The 22,092-nt window shown below is 44.0% G+C and overlaps 1 protein-coding gene across 3 annotated transcripts in view; it reads right to left on the bottom strand.

The window, feature by feature from the left end:
* Positions 1–21,648, bottom strand: part of RNF4 (ring finger protein 4) — a 53,541-nt gene extending 31,893 nt beyond the window's left edge. For 2 of the 3 annotated variants that reach the window (XM_085848321.1, XM_085848322.1), the window contains exons 1-2: positions 20,433–20,596; positions 3,087–3,225 (exon numbers count right to left, since the gene is read on the bottom strand). In XM_085848321.1, coding sequence (XP_085704447.1) covers positions 3,087–3,225; positions 20,433–20,441 — 148 coding nt within the window. In that variant the 5' untranslated portion in view covers positions 20,442–20,596. Of the gene's footprint in view, positions 1–3,086; positions 3,226–20,432; positions 20,597–21,420 lie in introns of those variants that run through there. The other variant, XM_085848323.1, reaches the window with a different exon arrangement.
* Positions 21,649–22,092: the final 444 nt, after the last annotated feature.

Below are 22,092 nucleotides of genomic sequence, written 5' to 3'. Positions count from 1 at the left end.
CATTAAGAAGCAACGTGAAAAGCTGTTAAAGTTCTATGCTGAGAGTGACCCGAATAAGTGCGTTGGCCAGTGGAGAACAAAATACAGGTGACTCTTGTATAACGCGTGCTCTGATAACACATTTTCTCGAAGGCACAGATTTAATTCAACAACAACAATAATAATAAGTCTGAAGACGACGATGGTTCACGAGCGGTATTTGACTATGGAGATTGTTTCAGAAGTCAAGGATGAGACAATGTGATAATGTTTGACCAGGTTATAAAAATGATCAACATGATGTGGTACGAGTAACAGGTAATATATTAGCTGCAAAATGTCGAAAACCCGGTTTCGTACAACAACTTTTAAAATTTGACCTTTGCATAAATTTTAAAGGTCCCAAAACAATGTTGTGGACATTAAAATAAGGAAACAGGATACGTGCTTTCGCTTAATGCAGTTAGTTCGTCGAAGAAAGTCGAAAACCCGGTTCGATTCCCACAACTTTGAAAATTTGACCTCTGTGAACTTTAAAGGTCAAAGGTCAAGGATTATGACCTTTGGTGCAAAACTTCCTCTGGAACATTCCAGGAACAATATAACGTCATATAGGCTATATGGCATTTCACACTCCTCGGATTATCCATACTTTGATGAAATCAGCGTAAAAACAAACTTGAAGGGGGCGCCACGGGCAAGGTGTTCGAGATAGAGCAAAATGGTTTCAAGACTTTAGGTGGGGAATGACCTCAAGATTATGCATAAAAAATATTGTCATCCCAGCTCTCAAAGTTTGGGCGGTCGTCTGATTTTTATGTCAAATTCGAAATTTTCTAAGTTCATGACCTTGTGACTAAAATGAAAAAAAAAAAAAGAGCTCCGTGGGGCTATGCAGGTGTCATTGGGCTAACCAAATACCGAAACCCCTGTCAGATTTGACAACCCTTCGGAGGAGATGGATTTTTATGTCAAAATCGCAATTTTCTAAGTTCGTGACGAAAATGAAAAATCGAGCTCCGTGGGGCTATGCAGGTGCCATTGGGCTAACCAAATACCGAAACCCATCAGATTTGACAAAACCCCTAGAAGATGCAAATTGAAATCGGCTACCCCCTAAAAACACGTTTTTTGGGTGTGGCTCCGCCCATAATGGGCGGACCACGCCCATTTTCAGGAAAACAACTAGATAATGATATAAACCTCCCACCAAAATTTCATCAGGATCGGATCAAAACCCACGGAGCTATGCTCGGGCCAGACAAACAGACACACAACAATAACGAATATAGTGGTCACTTATATTTTTCGTGAACCAATAATAACTGCACTACATCATTCTGAGCGGCGATGCCACACCATTCAGAGCGAGCTGTCTCTGTCTCTGTCTCTGTCTCTGCCTCTGCCTCTGTCTCTGTCTCTGTCTCTGTCTCTGTCTCTGTCTCTGTCTCTGTCTCTCTCAACAGCAGGGTCCTCCTGGGTCTCCTCCCATAGAACCCCCTTTCATTGAGTTGGCAACGAATGGTGTGAGTTGAAACTATCGTACCTTGTGTCTGAAGGTCAGCTTGAATCTGTTTGGCAGTTGATCGAGGTATTTTCTCCACCACTCAAACAATCTTTCGCTACAATCTTCGATCACGTTTTCTCTTGCGACCACGTCCAGGAAGGATGGCTACAGTGACATGGGCCTTAAACTTCCTGATAACATTGAATACGGTGGACACAGGAACATCAAGATTTCTGGAGATGGATTTGTAACCTTGAGATTGTCCTTGTTTGGCTGCAATCTTGTGTTTGACCACCTTGGACAATTCTCTGGTTTTCTTTCTTTTCTCCATGCTTATTGTGGAATTGGCTTAGATTGTCATTTTTTCAGCTTTTTTTTTTGTTTTGTTCCACTGAAAACCAAAGAAACACATTTGTGGATCCCAAAAGATTTTTGTTATTTCAACAATTTTCTGGAAGAAATGGTGAAATATTTGAAAAAAAAGTGCAAGGATGCCAATATTTTTGGCCACGACAGTAAGTCTTCAACCTTAAAAGGTTGCTATCTTCCCCATTTGGAACATAACCTCCATTTTTACATGTTAAATATTGCCCAATAACACGTTTTCGGATAACACGGCGTTTCGCAGGAACGCATTCCCCACGTTATACGAAGGTCACCTGTTGTGTTTTTTAAAAGTTTTGATAAACACAAATAGAGTTACAATATTTCCAGGCTCGATCAATAATGCTGTTATGATGCAGGCTCGATCAATTATGCTGCAAAAAATGATGAGGGCAATGCACAAGAGAGCTCCTCAAAAACGAGAGACTCACTGTAAAAAATCAATGGATGAATACCATTCCAAATGAATACCCATTGATATTCATCCATTGCTTCCTGAAAAATAAGAACAATCCACCGACATCAGTTCAATGCAGAACACAATCTCAGAAGTAATGGATGAATACACATTCATTAAAATAAAATAGCAAACTAGAACAGCACTCTGTGGAGCGCATACCTCCGGCAGACTGAATAGTTTACGTTTTGTTGCCCACCGATATTTTGGTAAAAGTTGGGATGCAGATCCAACCTATAAACGGATTGTTCTTGTCACCTACCCAACTCATCCACAAAAGTACCGTCTGAATCTGTCCACAACTTTTTGAGATATCGTGCTCTGTATAGTTGTTGGTCCTGTCTCAATGGTGAAGAATCACTTTAAGAATCAAAAAAATTCTCGGATCCGACATTCTCCAAAATCGAATTAATTGGTCTGTCACACACCCAACCTCTCCATAAGTTTTGTCCATATCCGTCCATAAATTTTTGAGATATTCTGCTACATATATCGTTTTTGCCCCTATTTCTCAATGGTGAAAAATCACTGTAAAAAAACTTTCGTATCCGGATCAGGATAGTCACTAAAATCTAAGGAATTCGTCCCTGTCACACACTCAACCTGTCCACCAAGTTTTGTCCGATTCATCCATAATCTTTTGAGATACCCTGCTCACGGACAAACAGGGGTGAAAACACAACTCCGTCAACCTTCAGTGGCGGAGGTAAACATATTACTCAAAATACTAATACAATAACGTTATTGAAGAAGACTTACCAGCAACTCCCAGAGATGGTAAGAGTTCGCTAGCCTGAGCCATAGCAAGAGATGAGTGGTTTTGCTGCGATCTACGTCGCAGTGAAGATCTGCCCGTCCTACTGTTGTTGACACTACGTGCCTTCCTCTTACGCGTTACCTGTGGGCACAGGGTGGATCAGCAAACATTAGTATTGCTGCGGACTTGGGGTTTGAGGCTCGCCACGTGGGGAAGCACTTTAGTCCCTTTCAAACGACCAGTCCTGAGGTCACCGGACACATAACTACGCACACCGCAGGTTGCTCGGCAACCACGGATGGCAATCGGCACGGCCAATCCAGACAGGGTTACAGTCCTTTGCGTGATACCTTACCTGTGGACCGCCGGTCAATTAGGGTCACGTGCCCTCAGCGCACACTCGGATTATTACAGAGCGACACAGTGAGTGTGCGCTGGCTAACAAGAGCAATTCAATGGGGTACAACTTTCCCGCTAAGCTAATGTGCAGATCATGCTGGATCAATGAAAGAAAAGACAAAACTGGCTGGGTACATTTATAACAAGTAAGGCGAGGAAGGTTATGTGGCACATTAAAAAAGGGTTTATTCACAAAATGTACAGTAGGGGAAAGCAATAGTCCGGGAGCCAACCGATCAAAATTAAAAAAAAATTGCCCGGTCTGCTGTAAAATTTTTGTGTTGATTTTCATAAAGAGACACCCTTTGAGTATATGAAAACCAATGTTGGCAATGGTGAAACTCTTGCGCAACAACACAGTCAACACTTTTGCGAGCCCCCTCTGATAACAAAATGTTGGCAAAAGCGAAGATGTAGGATGGGGGTAGGGGTAATTCATATTGTCCTAAAATCATAACCACTAAACCTATATACACAAATGACCCCTCATATTAAAGAGGAGTTCATTTCCTATATCACAATTGGTGTAGATTTAACCTACCTTCAATTGACAAGGTTATATGTCAAACAACAAAAGATTTATGTAACTCAGAAATGCTTGACTATCAATGGGGTCAGGAACAAGAACATACTTTTACATGCCATGGTTTTAAGGAAGATAAAATTAGAAATGGATTAACACAATATTGTGACATGAAACATCCTCTTCAGAGGAAGAGTCACTCTGAAACAACTCCACCACATGAACCTCTCTGACCAAGGCATATGCATGTCACTCAGCAAGGCACAGCAGCCTTTTTGCATGAACATCGTTTCAGACATTTGGATAATTTGCACATGCAAGACACCGTTTTGTCTATGTTTGGCTTGGCTGGCTTAGACATGAGAATTGGGACCAGTTTTCCATTGATAAGGGTTCTGCCAAATGTTGTGGCTGGGGGAAGTGCTCGGTCACTGAGATGTGCACGTCTATACAGAAGCAATTGATACAATGCTCTTAAAACAAGGAAGTAAAACGCATCTTCTGTTGCTGGCAGTGACCCTAAGGTCTAATTTTGAAGAGACAAACATATGCTGCCTGAGGGTATCCAAACAGCTGAACCCTTTTTGGCCATGCAGAGCAGTCCAGTATACTCTGGCCTCATCAATGACACATTCTGTTGCTGCCATTTCACTATCTCTTCCAAAATCAACAAGGTGGGGAAGGTTTCCTATCAGTCCCAGAGAAACCTGTGCCGCTCTTCTTTTCACAGGAACACAGGCATCATCCCAACTGACTGGAAGAGGGGCCTTGTTGTCCCTCTCTGGAAAGGGAAGGGTGATCGCCAAGACTGCAAAAACTACCGAGGGGTGACGCTGCTCTCAGTGCCGGGCAAGGTCTTTGCTCGGATAATTCTTGATAGGGTTTGCCACCATCTGCTTGAGCACCAGCGTCCAGAGCAGTCAGGCTTTACACCAAAGAGGTCAACGATTGACCGTATCCTTGCACTTCGTGTCCTCACCGAACACAGACGAGAGTTTTCGGCAGGGGCTGCTTGCAGCCTATGTTGATCTCTGTAAAGCGTTCGATTCAGTGAATCGGGATGTCCTCTGGAGGATTCTTGGTCTTCGTGGGGTGCCACCGAAACTGATCGATCTGATGTCTGAACTCTACTCTGGTACTGAGAGTGCTGTGAAGTGTGGTGGTACCATCTCTGACTTATTTCCAGTTGTTACTGGAGTCTCGTCAGGGATGTGTACTTGCCCCCACACTTTTCAGCACTTGTATGGACTGGATTCTAGGGAGGATGTCGGAGAGACTGCAAGTTGCGGTGCATCGTTTGGCAATGTCAAGATCTCAGACCTTGATTTTGCAGATGATGCAGTCATCTTTGCGGAGACTTTAGACATCCTCTTGGGGGCCCTCGAGGTGCTGAATGAGGAGTCGGAGCCGTTGGGATTACGGATTTCTTGGGTCAAAACTAAGATCCAGGCTTTCGGTGACATCTTGGATGCTGCTGTCCTGTCTGTGTCTGTTTGTGGTGAGGATGTTGAGGTCGTGGAGAGATTCACTTACCTTGGCAGTGATATTCATGTCTCCGCAGGTTGTGAGCCGGAGGTCAATAGACGTCTGGGTCGGGCCTGGGGAGTCATGGATTCACTGGATCATGGGGTGTGGCGCTGCCGGTACCTGTGCGGGAGGACGAAAGTCTGAGTCTTCAGGTCCTTGGTACTTCCAGTCTTGCTCTATGGGTGCGAGACTTGGACTTTGACCAAGGATCTGAGACGGAGACTTAATTCCTTTGGTACCAGGTCTCTTCGGAGAATCCTTGGCTATCGCTGGTCGGATTTTGTGTCCAACGAGCGGTTGCTGAGAGAGACTCGGATGAGATTTGTTACCTGCATAGTCCGTGAGCGTCAGCTGCGGCTGTATGGACATGTGGCTCGTTTTCCTGACGCTGATCCTGCTCACCAGATTCTCTCAGCGAGGGAGTCTCATGAGTGGGAGGCCAGTGGGCCGACCACGTGCCTCATGGTTGCAGCAGGTTGACCATCATCTCAAGGAGATGGGGATGGGCCTGGCATCTGCCTGGGGGATGGCCAGACGGAGGCCCCTGAGTACCGGCGGAAAGTGGACGCAGCGACGCGCTGTTCTGGCACATGCTCCCATACCTGACCTGACCTCTTCTTTTCCCCTTCTGAATGGGTAGCTCACTGTGTCACATCCACACAACACATATGTGCACAGAAGTGTAGCTGCGACATCAAGAGGATTTTCTGGTACTTCTTGCTCAACACTTCTACCAGCTCATGAATAGGTAGGTATTGATTCTGCCGTTGTATCCAGAGTTCTTGCAATGTGTTCAAGCAGCAGAAGTGATATATACACAGCATAATTATGTCTGTATCTGTTGCATGCACAACAGCTCGATGGTGATCAAGATATTCCACACAATACGCAAGATGAGCAATAATCCTTGTGTCTGCCTCTTCATGTTCTTCACAAGGTAAGTCCAGAACTGAACTTGATGCTGATGTGATGGAAAGATTGTGACCTTTGTTTTCCATCATACTACCAAGAATGATGGTCACTCCATCCGGAATAGCTTCAGGACTCTCACAAAGGGAAGTGCCAATGAAGTTCTGAAGATTTCCTTTATTTCTTGGATTCTTCATGAATAAATTCCAGTCCGGAATTTCTAGACTCTTGGATGGTGAGAATTGTCTTGCCTGGTCTGTCTGGTTTCTCCTCTGCTGCTCATCACCCTTCAAAGTATGGCTATCATCAAAATCATACTGATCACCAATGATGTTGACACAGTTGCACATTTCAGGTTTCAACTGCAGGATACACCTGCTTGCGAAGATACAGCTGGGGAAGTTCACCAAATGTTTTCGCACCCATTTTTTGGTATTTATTTACAAATGCCATTGTGTCTACCAGATAAACTGTGTATAGGTCACTCTGTGGTAATGATGGCAGCTGTAAAACAACATCCTGCTCAGCTTCAGCAATTAGCACTGCAGCGAAATCAGACTCGTTGCCTTTGCGCATTACAACCCCCTGTGCTAAGCGTGGATCAACCTCAAACAGGGATGATGGATAGTCTGTCCACTCATGGGAAAATGCAATCTGTCTTGTGACTGGGTCGGCATCTCGATAGAAACACAGCACACGTGTAGTTGCAGTCTCATCTTGATAGATCCTGATTAAACTCTGTTTCCTTGATGGTTTTGATTTCTTCTGTGAGGAGAAAGTTACCAGCTTCAGTGGTTCAATCTTAATAGAGACCACCTCTTCTGCTTTCATAATGGCTTCCATGCCCTTAGCTTGAGCATGGACCAAGTCTTTTGAAGCAGCCTTCTCACTAGTTGCTCTATTGAGCAGAACCACTTGGTTGTTACACTGGAATGGGTTTATCATCTGCTGGCATATCACTTTCTTGATCTCCTCAACATGCATATGTTCTTCTGTTGCCTGCTTCTGTGTTTCTCCATGATGAGTAGATTCCTGTTGGCCTAGATTAGCCATAGACTTTATGTTCTCTGATACAGCTGTGAGAAATGGTGCTGTTTTCACATATTTATCTCGAGCAGCTGGTGCCTGAGATATGCGTTTGAACAGAGATGTCTTCCCTTCATTGTTGTATGTCTGCTCCAGGGCCATGTCACTCCAAACACCATTGAATTTTCCTTTGGAAGAGTGAACTGTGAAGTACCCAACCTGGATCCAGCAAACCTTAACCGAACTGTGTTCAATAGAGTAAGAGGATTTTGGGGGTAGGGGTAACTTTGGTTGACAAAAATGTTAATTTTCTCTTTAAAAATTGATAGAACTCAATCAAATTTGCTGTTTTAATTAGCCATGGATACCATGTTCATATCACATTAAGAGAAATTAGTATTCTAATGCAGCATCTGCCTATGATAAGAAAAGTTCTAAAGGCCATCTTCAAAAAACGTTATTTTTAAGGCATTTTTCACAAAATTATGTACTTTTACGAGGTTTACTTTCACAAAGGCAATTTTTTTTTGTCATTTTACAATGCACTGATTGAATTCTTACATTTAGTTCACATTTATTTTTCATGAATGTGATTTTTTAAATTTTTTTAGAAATTTTATTGACAATTGCTGTTTTATCAAATTTTTCAAATCTTCCTCAAACAAAAACGGCCGCCAAAATTTTTCGCAAGAGCTTATGAATTGCCAACATTGGTTTTCATGAACTGCAAACATATATCTAAACATCCTGGGGGTGTAAAATTTTATAGCAGAGGCTGTAAGGTCCAACCCTAAAACAGCCTCGTACACAGGTTGGCTCCCGGACTACAAGGAATATGTGGGTGCAGCAAAAGAAAATGAAATTATAATGTACAAAAAGAAAGCAGAAACAGCTGAATTAACTCAAGATAAACTTCAACAATCCTAACTTCTGTTACACATAACAGGCACCATCACACACACACACACACACACACACACACACACACACACACACACACACACACACACACACACACACACACACACACACTCATGTTCTCACATTATCATGCTGTTGGGGTGGAAAACTCCACAAAAACAGGTGGTTAGGCCTATACTGGATGTAGTTGACTGACTGACTGGTTGACTGAAATTCAGCTATACTGTATAGTTAGGCCAAAAAAAAAAAGTTGCATTGGCGTAACGGGTCACTGAAAAATAGGGTAGGTCGGTCGGGATCTTTTTTTTTTTTTTTTTTTTTTTTCCTAATAAATCCCTCCCAAAATCTCCCCCGGCTCGAGTACCACCCTTTTTGTCGGCGGGTTCTGTCCGAAACACTTCCGGGTTTTTGCGATCGCAATCAACAAGATACTTGAAAACTATAGCAAAACAACAAAAATAGCAATAAAATAGGGTCGGCAAAATTTTTCGATAGCAAAAAAACAAAAAAAAAAAAAAACGTAGGGTCGGCGGAATTTTTAGGGTCGGGCGGGTTACGCCAATGCAACATTTTTTTTTTTTTTTTGGCCTTAGTTCAAGCAGCTTTTAAACAGGGTTTATGGCACACCAAGGTGTCTGGAAGATGGAGTATCTAAGCACTTCAAAAGAGGCATTTTAGGAACATTTGGGCCATATCTTAGTTCTTAATAGGGAGATGATACTGCACATTGTGAAGTACAATGAGCAATCTGAAGTAATTTATCTGCTTATTTACTGTATTAAGTTTCTTGCACAGAATACAAAACATGCCATGTTGGGTTTCACTGTAAACCAACCAATACAATCCTGTTTTGCCACAGTGTGTAACTGGATCTGTCAGCCATTCATGGCTAAATCTCGATTTCACTTTCTGTCTTTCTATTTCAGTAATACTTAATTTCCAACATTGTAACTGTTGGCATTTGTAAACTGTGTGGATACGTTCTGCTTCTGAGAATAATTCTCCCAACAATTTGATTACATCCTGACCAGGACCTTCATTAGGTGAAGATGTATCAAGATCTTTTACACTACACATAGAGATACGAGATAGATTAATGGGGGAGCTACATGTTAAAGTTTCTTCTACCATTAAAGAACTAGATGATTCAGACTGTATGCCAGAGTTGATTCGTTCAGAGAATGTTAATGAGTTGGCTGCAGTAGACGGTGTCACTGGATCAGGAACTGCAAGTTGATTTTCTTGCAGATTGGGTGACAAAGTCCTGGCAGATTCAGAAAGTGAGAAAGAGTTCACCGGTTGATTTAAAGTGGGATGGTTGACTGGTTCAGGAGAGGGAGAGCAGATTGGTCCAGAAACAGGGAGAGGTTCAGGTGCAGGGACAGGGAGAGGTTCAGGGAATTCTGCAAATAGCAAATAATTAAAATGTACATGTGCTGTATACTTGTGAATGAAAAATTGTGAATTGATGTTTCCCATGCTGTCATTTTTAATGTGGCACACACCCCACTCACTAAATGTAATGAAAATTGCTTGGATGTTAAGCAGTGGAGTAACTGAAAATAGTCCAAATGCATTCATCACTGTGAGAAACTGCTTTACAAAAGGGCCTACCATTAGCCAGAAGTTGAGGGCCACCTCAAACAATGACAACACCTAAACTTCACAACTCCCTAAATATCTGATGAACTATTTAAGCATAGGGAAGCTAAGTATTATATTTGTAAATTTTCTTTCATTCATTTTATGCATATTTTCCCTCTTCGATTTCATTTTACTTTGTTAAATATTGTTTATTATTATTTTGATTTAATAAACAGCTCAAACTAATAACTTTAGACTAGTTTATTGTTTGAAAATGAATGATAAACATGTATTTAACTTCATTCGTTTTCTGATAATTTCTTTATTGGATGTAAGCTAGCTTCAATCAGTCAACCAAACAGTCAAAGTGTGAATACTGCATCACAGTCACAATCCCAATTTTGTTAAACTTCCACCTTACATTATCCGCCAATATCGTGTTGTTATACCGTCAAGAAAATCTCGCAAGTCTCTGGTACATGCATGTACCTGCAGTACCAGTATTCAGTTGGCCAGTTCACAGCTGCTCATACTTGGCCTTCACTTCAGTGAATAAACCGCAATTTTCAGTGCAAATAACCACGAATAATAACATGTACAAAAGCTGCTTTTAGCTTATAGGCTAACTAGCAGGGATACCCATGTTCCGCACAGGAATCCCGTGGATGACGGCGGGTCTGAAGGAGTATATGTCACAGTTAATTGTAAAATTGTAGAGGCTGCCACTATAATATTATATTGTGTTAGGGTTAGGGTTAGGGTGAGGTTTTTTTCATCACCACTATAATATTATATTGTGACGTCCACGGGACTTGAACAGTCCCGCCAACGTAGAATGAGCCGAAACGACGGAGGCGGTTATTTATTTATAACCCAAACATGGCGGTTCTAATCACTCTACCGCAAACGGGACGAGGAAGGTGGCACGAGTCGCTTTTCACTGAGTTGATGATGTTTATTTGTTTTTACTATTACCAGAAATAACAAGACTCGGCAAGAAGGGTGATCCGGGGCGATTCGACGGGATGGTGTGGGATCGGGCGTGGGGAAAAACACAGACAATTCCAATGAATATACAGTTCTCAATCCCTCTAAGGTGCCAAGCGCGCGCGCGCGCACACACACACACACACACACACACCACACACACACACACACACACACACACACACACACACACACACACACACACACACACACACACACACACACACACACACACACACACACACACACACACACACACACAACGTAGCTATTTCTGGTGGTCAGGCTGGACCGTGGTGTGGACGCAACTGTCCCTGGATCGGCGTCGGACGAGCTGGCCTTGCTCTCGTCAGGGGGCACCCGATCCGGCCGCCTCCACGAGGCCAGCCTGGCTGCGCACTCAGCCGCTCGGTGAACGGTGGGTGGATCCTGTAGCTCCACTAGCGCTCGGACCTCAGGGTCCGGAAGAGCAGCTAAAAATTTCTCTAGTGCCAGTCTGTCCCACGCCTCCACTGTAAGGTCCCAATACGCGATCCTGACTGATTGGTAAATGTCCTGTGCCAGCTCCTGCACTGTCTCACCCGGCTTTAATCTGCGGTGCTGGAGCTGAGCCCGCACCAGATCACAGTTTGCCGCGAACACAAACCGACGGCTCAACGCCTCGCAAATGTGGGAGCTGGTCAACATCCCCTCCGCGATCACGTTTAACACGTCTGCGGCTGGTCCCCGCAACGTTGCCACCAATTTCCCTGTAAGTTCCTGCTCATTCCACCCGTTTAGTCGGGAAATGCACTCAAATTGCGTCAGAAAATCTTCAACGCTCCCTGACCCGTCGAAATTTACCAGGGGGATCACTTTTACGGTGGCCCGCTTCTCAGTTTCTCCCTTGTCCGAATCCAGCCCAGGGATCAAACACCCTTGTGGCTGCGTATCCAATTTCGGAGCCCACTGTGGCCAAAGATGTTTTGTGGTGAGGGTCTCATGGGTCAATTTTGCCTCCTGTTCCAAACGTTGAATGGACCGATTCACCTTTTCCCGCAGGATCTTCTGGGCCCGCACAACCTCCTCCAAGGCTCCATCGCGAGTTTGTAGCTACTCCTCAACCAACCCGGACACTCTACTTACAAAAGACGGCTCTACCAGGCCTTTATCCAAGACTTCATATTGGCTCATAATTTTATCTTGTTCGTCCAAACGAGCCTCCAATCCTTTTACCTCCTCCGCCAAATTCATCCCTTGCTTCCTCAGCTCTCCCCACTCTTCAACTTGCAGCTGCATACGAGCATCCACACAGGCACGATGACGTTCCAGGCTTTCATCCACTTTATCAACCCGAATGTTCGTTGCATCAATTTTATCTACCAATTTTTTCCGTATATTTTCCCCCTCCAATGTAATTTCTACCTTTGTTTCCTCCAATCTATCCTCGAATTTACTTTGTATTTCTCCCAATTTAACATCCACACACTCCTGCATCTCAGTTTTCATTTTCTCCATCTTTTCCCCCAATTCATCCCTCATTAAATCAATCCGTGCACCCAACTGTACCCCCATTACCCCCAATTGATCTGTCATTTCTGCCCTCTGTGTCACGAATTGATTTTCCATTTGTGCCGTCATTTCTGCCCTCTTTGTCACGAATTGATTTTCCATTTGTGCCGTCATTTCTGCCCTCTTTGTCACGAATTGATTTTCCATTTGTGCCGTCATTTCTGCCCTCTGTGTCACGAATTGATTTGCCATTTGTACCGTCATGTCCCCTATTAAACGTTCCAACAGTGTCTGGATAGTCATCGCACCGGTTTCCGGCGCTGCCGGCCCAGTTACGGGCAATGAAGCACGGTCCACGCTCGGAACGGGGGAGGTTCCAAACCTACCCCCGTCTCTCCCCTCTTCCCCCGACTCGCTGCCAGACACGTGGCCTTCCTCCTCAAACATCTGCACATCCGCCATGGTGCAGAAGTCCCGTTTGCCGCCAATTAATTTAAATTTGAAAAATCCCGCCAAAATTTTCCCGCGCTTGCGCGCTTTTCTGTATTAATTTTATATTCCAATTCGTGGCGAGATTTTAATCTTGGTATATTCTCCCGATACCAAATATAATTTAGAGGGGTTCGAACATCCAACACCCTGACACCAATGTGACGTCCACGGGACTTGAACAGTCCCGCCAACGTAGAATGAGCCGAAACGATGGAGGCGGTTTATTTATTTATAACCCAAACATGGCGGTTCTAATCGCTCTACCGCAAACGGGACGAGGAAGGTGGCACGAGTCGCTTTTCACTGAGTTGATGATGTTTATTTGTTTTTACTATTACCAGAAATAACAAGACTCGGCAAGAAGGGGGATCTGGGGCGATTCGACGGGATGGTGTGGGATCGGGCGTGGGGAAAAACACAGACAATTCCAATGAATATACAGTTCTCAATCCCTCTAAGGCGCCAAGCACGCACGCACGCACGCACGCACGCACGCACGCACGCACGCACGCACGCACGCACGCACGCACGCACGCACGCACGCACGCACACACACACACACACACACACACACACACACACACACACACACACACACACACACACACACACAACGTAGCTATTTCTGGTGGTCAGGCTGGACCGTGGTGTGGACGCAACTGTCCCTGGATCGGCGTCGGACGAGCTGGCCTTGCTCTCGTCAGGGGGGCAGGAGAAACCGTGGTGCTGTCGACCTCCTGGTCTTGGCCCAAGTCCGCTCACAGCCGCCAGGGAACCAGTTCTGGCGCCAAGTTGCGAGCAGGAGAGGGAGGCAGGTCCGCCCACCGTTCGACCCCGTACTCCGAGTCAGCAGAACGCCAGAGCCAACCAAGGTGAGGCACGAGGCTCAGCAAGGCTCCAAGACACGATCAAGAACACGATCGAATCAGCACAACAACAAGGATGCTCCCCGCGCAATAGCCTCCCCACCAAAAAAACACGATCTTTTTGTTGTAATCTTCTTCCTCTTCCTTTTCGACCCCGAACAGAACCTTTTTATCATTGGTCCTCGTCACTTCCAATCGAGCCGTTTATTGGCCCACCGCCGTCGCCTTCTGCCAATCGTGATCACAGGGCGGAGCCATCCGCTGCACTGTCCTGTGACGTCACGGCCAGTCTCCAGAGAATACCAAAAAGGGGTTTACGCAGACACACTTACCCTATCCCGTGTCCCTATCTAATTACGTGACAATTATCATTTCCCCCCTTGAAGAAATGAACATTTACTAGACAACTTATCACCACTGAATTGCTACTTATTACATCGAGATCCTGGTAAACGCGAACAGCATGGCATACCTAATTAAACATCCTAATTACCCTTTGAATGCATACCCCCCCCCCTCAAACGTAACAATATTTTCCCCACCATGTTTTATATGCAGAAGACTCGAGTTCAGAAATGTTAAGATTTATTGCCGCATCAGATAAAAAACCATAATGCCTCAACAATGTGAGGCTGGTTTCATGTCATCATTTGCGACTTAATTAATTCTCATTCTCTAGCAAATTCCGTTGGTCCCATGTCAATCGGCTGAACTTGAAAAATTAACGTTACGCAATCAGGTGATGACGTCATAATTCGGAAACCGGGAAGTCGGAAGTCATTGTCTTCAATTGACTGTAGCATTATTTTTTCATTCTATTGCAAATGGCGTTGGCCCCATGTCAATCGGCTGAACTTGAAAAATTAACGTTACGCAATCAGGTGATGACGTCATAACTCAGAAACCGGAAAGTCGGAAGTCATTGTCTTCAATTAACTGTAGCATTATTTTTTCATTCTATTGCAAATGGCGTTGGCCCCATGTCAATCGGCTGAACTTGAAAAATTAACGTTACAATTCGGAAACCGGAAGTCGGAAGTACAATTCTTTTACATCGGGACACTCCCGGGTACATGTTGTCAGCTTGTGAAGTTTGGTAAGGATCAGTCCAGTACTTTTCGCGTGCATAGGTCACAGAGAAACACACACACAGACACACTTTCAACTTTATATACATAGATTACTTTATAAATTAAAAAGGTACAACGGGTGACCATGTATTTTGGAGCCACATCACTTGACAAAAGCTCAAAATGGACTAGGTGAAACACATGTTTCGTGAAACAACAACAACGTCGCACTCGCGAGAGTGCAAGTTTAGACCAATTACTGATGGCCAGAAGCTTACCTCCCATGTCTTTGGACGTCTTCGAAAATCCAAAGTCAAACAGGGATTTTCGTTTCGATGCCATCGTTTCGGCACCAAAACTGCAAGGCCTACAAAGTTTATTTTCTTGAGGTCATTGCTGTATGGTATCAGGGTATCAGGCCAAAAGTCCAAAACGAGGCTAAAGCAGAGAACTCTATTGCAGGTGTGTTTTAGCTGCTTGTGTTATTTTTAGGTCAGTGTTGTGCGAGACCTGGCGAGAGTACTAACAGTAAAAGTAAGCCCGCTTTTATCGAAATACTAATGCGTTTTCGTCTCGGATTTCAAAACAGGGGGTGTAGAGATTTTTCTCGGATTTCAAAACAGGGGGTGTAGAGATTTCATGGTGACAAAAAAAAAAAAAAAAATCTAAAAATTGGCACTGAATTAGGCGGTGACCTTTAACATTTTTTCTCTGAGTAGACGACTATGGGTCGCCGGTAACCGGCTTCTAAGGACACCCCTGCGTCACCCTGAGCGAGTGGTTCGTGCTCCGTCACCCTGAGCGAGTTATGTCATCATACCCAATTTCTGAGCCGTTTGCCATATTAACGTGTTTTCTAAATTACCGAGCCAATTTTTTTTCCACCCGTCACACACAGCTGTTTATAAAGAATAATGTTTGTGAACATATCCCTGAAACGTCTATATAAATGCAACATCGTTTTTCGGTGAAAGCTACTCAAGGCGTCTGGTTTGTATCTAGCAAATACTGTTGGTAATCACACTGCCTCCAACTTGCCGATATCGGCCAAGCGTGTGTGTATGTGTGTATGTGTGTATGTGTGTATGTGTGTATGTGTGTATGTGTGTATGTGTGTATGTGTGTATGTGTGTATGTGTGTATGTGTGTATGTGTGTATGTGTGTATGTGTGTATGTGTGTATGTGTGTATGTGTGTATGTGTGTATGTGTGTATGTGTGTATGTGTGTATGTGTGTATGTGTGTATGTGTGTATGTGTGTGTGTGTGTGTGTTTTCATAAAGCATAACATATTCTTTCTGCTAACTCCCCTACCTACCTCTCTTTCTTTCTCTCTTACTTGATGTTCCCCCTCCCAATACAGTGTAGTACCCTCCTCCCACATCTCCTCTCACTCTCCCCTCTCCTCTCTCCTCTCTTTATCTGTCTGTCTCTCTGTCTGGACATATCCGAACCATGGTTATGTCTGGATGGCGTTTTGTCTCCGGACGTGTCTGAGCGGGTTTGTCTCCCGGACGGTAGAAAATGGATTTCAGACATTATTTTGTTTCAATATTCAATGCAGATTATTTTGATGAGACGGTATTAAATCGTAATTAACGCTCCACCGCACTTCTGCCTTCCCTTCCTCTCACCTCACACTGTGTTGTCTTCCCTTCCCCCATCCCTCCTCTCTCCTTTCCCCTCCATCTCTTCTCTCACCCACACCCATCTCTCTCCCTCTTCCCCTTCACCCCTTTAGTATTACCATCAGCAAAGTGACGGGGGGTATTTGCTAGTATTATACGATAATTCATGGATGTTTGTTTGTGCGTTTGTTGTGCTACTCATAGTTCTGGGCCAATTACATCCAGACTTGCTGCAGAGGATCAGCATGACCCCAATATATTGGGGTGTTTTTATCTTTGCTCTTAGATAAAAAAAATTTCCATGTAAATGTGTATTGTGTAGCACCACCTTCAAGTGGAGGAGGGTATGACAAGTCTCCACCATTTATAACTGTATTCCTGTCATGTTTTCCAGCACTGTAAAGTGTTTTGAATTTTAAACAGGAATCAAACGAAGTTGTACGTTTTTGCTTCATGCACGTAACCCAGGTTTTTGGTTTTTTTGCGTATACACTGCAATCAGTTGCCTATACACCACCCAAATAAAAGGTACAAGTCAGAAGAAGGTGTTGCATGCTTGGAACAAGATCACCCATAGGGCAGGTACTCTGCTAATATTTTTAAAAGGCAAAATAAATAAATTATATGTGTGTGTGTGTGTGTTGGGGGGGGGTAAACATAGGCTATGTATCTGCAGCCTCATGTGGGGTGTGGGGAATAAATTCTCTATGTAAATGTGTACCATGTAGCACCACCTGGTGGTGGTGGCACAGTGTATTGCAATTTCCAAAATTATTTTGTCGATAAGTGTTACTTATTCACGTTTTTCTTCACGCAAAACGTCAGGTCAATCTGATAGTTACCTCCCCCACCGAAGGCAAAGGAGGTTATGTTTTCACCCCTCTCTGTCTGTCTGTTTGTTTGTCTATCTGTGTGCAGGATATCTAAAAAAAGTTGTGGATGGATGTGGATGAAATTTGGTGGGCAGGTTAGGTGTGTGACAAGAACGAACCAATTACATTTTGGTGAAGATCAGGATGCTAGAATTTTTGAAGTGATTCTTCACCATTGAGAGATCGGGCTCAACTAATATATAGCATGATGTCTCAAAAAGTTGTGGACAGATTCGTTTGAAACTTGGTGTACATGTTGGGTGTATGACAAGGAGAAATTGATTCAGTTTGGGTGAAGAGCAGAATTTGGATCTGGATACAGGAATTATTTAATTTTTCAAGTGATTCTTCACCATCGAGAGGTCAGGCCAAAAAACGATATAGTACTGTACCGCATGATATTTCAAAAATGTATTGGGCCCGATATGTTCTCGTGGATCAGGCATTGCATGGCAGAGGTATGCGCTCGATTCAGAGCTCTTCAAGTTTGAAACATATCCACTGCGGCCGCTCGCATAAACTCGACACCTCTCACAGGAAATTTCACGAACCAGACACGTCTCAAATGTTCTATATTTTTGAGCATCCCAGAACACAATTATGGTTAACCACTTTAAAATTGCCACTCTATTGTTTAAATGCTGAGAACTATGTTAAAAAGAGACTGTCATGCTAGCAACAGCAGGTTAAAAAAAAAAGAACCTCCTTCAGCAGAAGCGAGTCATTCAAAACGTATACAGCGCATGCGCGAAAGGCCTCATTCGCCAGACATACAGTAATTGTTGTATTTGTACGATTATTACAACCCGTGTACAATGTACGAACAAGAATTGCAAAAATAGGCAAATATACAATAATTCTGGCAAGTCCAACAAGTACTCGAACTTCAGTTCCAGTTTACATGCGACAAACTTTTTCTCACTCTTGGTCATTATGACCTCGGTCATGCAGCTTTTCTCAGGCAGGTGTACCACTGAATAGCACAGAATGAAAGGTGCATGAATTTTAATGGTCACTTCCGTTTTATCTGTGAAGCTTGCAAACAACATAAATGACAACAACTGCAAGACATGATTGAATGTTTTGCATAACCAACACAGGACATTCAAAATGACATTAATTCCAAATGAGGCCTTCTGCATGTGCGCCGTGCGTGTTTACATCGATTTGGTTCGTCTCGCAGAGCACCTTTAAGCCGCCATTGCTTGTGCGAAATCTGCAATTCAAATATATAATCTTTCAAACATCATTTTCAGTATTTAGACGAAAGAGTGGCAATTTCAAAACGGTTAACCATAATTGTTCCATTCCTGAATGCAAATCGGACTCACGGAAATATAAGAACACGAGAAATATCCGTGGAACAGAGGAAAAAGTTGGGTTAAAACACACATCCATACAAATGGACGCTTCTCCTTTCACCAATAGATGCAAAAATCTCGTATAATTTATCTTGTGGCTCCAGAACCAAATAAAAAAACGAAAATATGATCCCTATTTCTATCGAGTGCAGCCTGTGGCTGCTGGTTGCATCATTGGTTGGGACGCGGCTATGCCGCTGATGCAGTGTCCCCCTTACCAGTACACTGGTACTCATTTTGCCGACCTCGGAAGGATGACAGGCTGAGTCAACCTCCTGGTGTATTTTAATTCAGTGGCCAATGGGGCTTGAACTCAGGACCCTAGGATCCCAAGCTGCCACCCAAACCACTAAGCAAACACTAGGCTTGAAAATATGCTAAAAACGGCATTCAGCCCACACAAATGTCATCCCCCCTATCCTTTAAAACTTATTCTGTGCATCGACAAGCCTCATACATGAGATTCCCATCAGTGTTAAGAAGCATGTAGGTTTAGGTAGAACACACAATCTTTGGCCTTTCACAGGCGCACAATGCCCGGACCGTAACATATCAACTTTTCGGACGAGTTCATCAGGAAGTTCTCCAAATGTTTCGTCGTGCAGAGGCATACACCTTTCTCGCAGGTCCGCACGCTTACGAGTCCTTTTGGCTTCTTTAAAAAAAAAAAAATATATATATATATATATATTTGAGTCGTTTCATTCTACAATCCTTATTTGAGAAGCCCGAAAGACGTGCAAGGCCACCCCGAATCACTCCGTTACCAGGGGAGGTTTCGGCGCAAGAGCCGAGTAAATGTGGAGGATTCAATACGACATTCGCAGTCATACGTCACGGTGCTCGTTCAGGGTGCCGGCGACAACTAGCCGACTCTTTACAAAACACACCGTGAGATGTATAACGTTCACCATGTACTACTGCACGCGCGCGCGCGCGCACACACACACACACGCACACGCACACACGCACACGCACACACGCACACACGCACACACACACACACACGCACACGCACACACGCACACGCACACACGCACACACGCACACACACACGACAAGTTTAACGTCCGTTCATGGATCCACCCGAAGGAAGGCGAACATGGTCACGCAACACCCTGCCAGTGTCAGTGACGAAGCAAACCGACAGTTTCAGTCGGGTCGGTAATCGAACCAAGTTGTACGATGCCCAACAGTCACAGTCAGTCACAGTAACAGTGTGCTCCTTCTGTACCATGCAGTCGGACGTCTGCGATCCCAGAAAATACCTACTTGCACGAAATCCCCACAACTACCAAAGGTAAAGATTCTGAGGAACACACACGTTGATGTTCACGACAGGAAGGATTTAAATTATTAATTCGAGTGTAGGCCCAAGACTGCGGCTTCCAGCTATTCCATCACAGCAGGCATTTTGTTTGGTTTCTTCTCATCCTCTTTTTTTTTCCCCTCAACTATAAAACCCTTAAACGGTTCAAACACAGATCGTCTCCTCACCAGGCTGTAAACGTAAAGGGATCCATCTTACCGGGTGAACAACAAAAAAAAATAATAAAAAAAACACGACGACGTAAACGATGTTTTGGGCCCCAAATCGCCCGATGGAATCACAAACTCGATATAAACCGATAAGGTTCCAATATCATACAGATAACGTACAACCGACGGAGCAGGAGATCGACGCACACCTACCCCACTCATACCAGGGACCTCAGAGTTGAGGCAGGTCTAAATCTCGGGTAGAACCAACGACATCGGCATCGGCGCAACCCATTCAGGAACGGCGGCAACGGGCAACGCTCAAACGTCCGGACGTCTTCACAGAGAAACGTTCGCGATACCAGTTGGTTAGCGGGACATCCTCGTTTTGTGTAAAAATGAACGGAATTCTCTTCATTTTATTACGATACGTGTTCGGTAACCGCGTTAAAAAGGACTTATTTTATTTTTCTCTTAATCAATGAAAACAACAACAACAACAACACGACGTCGATGGCAAAGCAGCCACGCCGAACACAACTAACCCGTTACACCGCTCAAGGCACGACTCCAATCTCCACACGAAATGTTCGAAAAAAAAAAACACCACAAGAGGGTCAAGAATTAGCGACGAACGAAGTGGAATGATGAGGATTAGAAGAGGCAAAAAAAAAAAGACAAAACAATTACAAGTTGATATTACAAACATGTCGAGACGGATGATTCAGTTTAAATTATAATTAACCGACTTTTACATGTTAAACTTGGAGTGCCAGGCACAACAAAACCCGCCCATTTATAGTTAGAGAGCCCAGTGACGTTTAGTTAAAGTATTGCGCACGAAAGGTTTCAAGGTGTCATTTGATGGGCCATGGCATGAAAAACTAAATAAACCGTTTCTTGAGTTCGGCCACCATGTCCTTCAAAGGTTGTTTTAGGTCCCTGAAAAAGGCCCCTTTTGTACTTTTAATCAAACTATCGAGCACGAGAAAAAGGAAAATTTAAATCATCGATTTATTGAAGTGAAATCATGAAATGACAACTCAAGGATGAAAATACGCAGGCTTGGCTGAACAAGAAGGCCTCAAAAAGGGCCCTCGGTTTGTTTTAATAAAACTTTCAGGCACGAACTCCAAAGTGGTCTGAGAATACTCCTATAACGTCAAAATCATCAAAAACATCGCTCAAGAACAAAAATTACCTTGGCCCGTCGAGACAAGAAGGGCCCAAATTAGAGGAGGGGCTGCAAAAGGGCCCAAATCGGACACTTGAAAAGAACAAGCGAATGCTGTGATTAAGCAGTGTCATCGCTATCATCAATGTCATCCAAGTCGTCCTCATCTTCCAACAAAGCACTTTCATCTATCTGTTCGTTTTCATCATCACCATCACTATTTTCATCGTCTTCCTTCTGCTTTTCGGGAATAACATCGTCTGGAAGATGGTCGCCTTCAAACCACACAAAACGATAAGTGCCATCAATCAACTCCCAACCCTTACTCGGTATTTTGGTCACACTGTTGAGGTGAGCATCATGCCCGTCAACTCCCAACCCTTACTCGGTATTTTGGTCACACTCTTAAGGTGAGCATGATGCCAGTCAACTCCCAACCCTTACTCGGTATTTTGGTCACACTCTTGAGGTGAGCATCATGCCAGTCAATTCCCAACCCCTACTGGGTATTTTGGTCACACTCTTGAGGTGAGCATCATGCCAGTCAATTCCCAACCCCTACTGGGTATTTTGGTCACACTCTTGAGGTGAGCATCATGCCAGTCAATTCCCAACCTTTACTCGGTATTTTGGTGACACTCTTGAGGTGAGCATCATGCCAGTCAACTCCCAATCTTTACTCGGCATTTTGGTCACACT

This window comes from Eptatretus burgeri, chromosome 12, assembly GCF_056783735.1.
Source record: "Eptatretus burgeri isolate ZD-2024b chromosome 12, Ebu_testis_v1, whole genome shotgun sequence".
NCBI classification, from domain to species: domain Eukaryota; kingdom Metazoa; phylum Chordata; class Myxini; order Myxiniformes; family Myxinidae; genus Eptatretus; species Eptatretus burgeri.
This window is presented reverse-complemented; position numbering and strand designations above follow the sequence as displayed.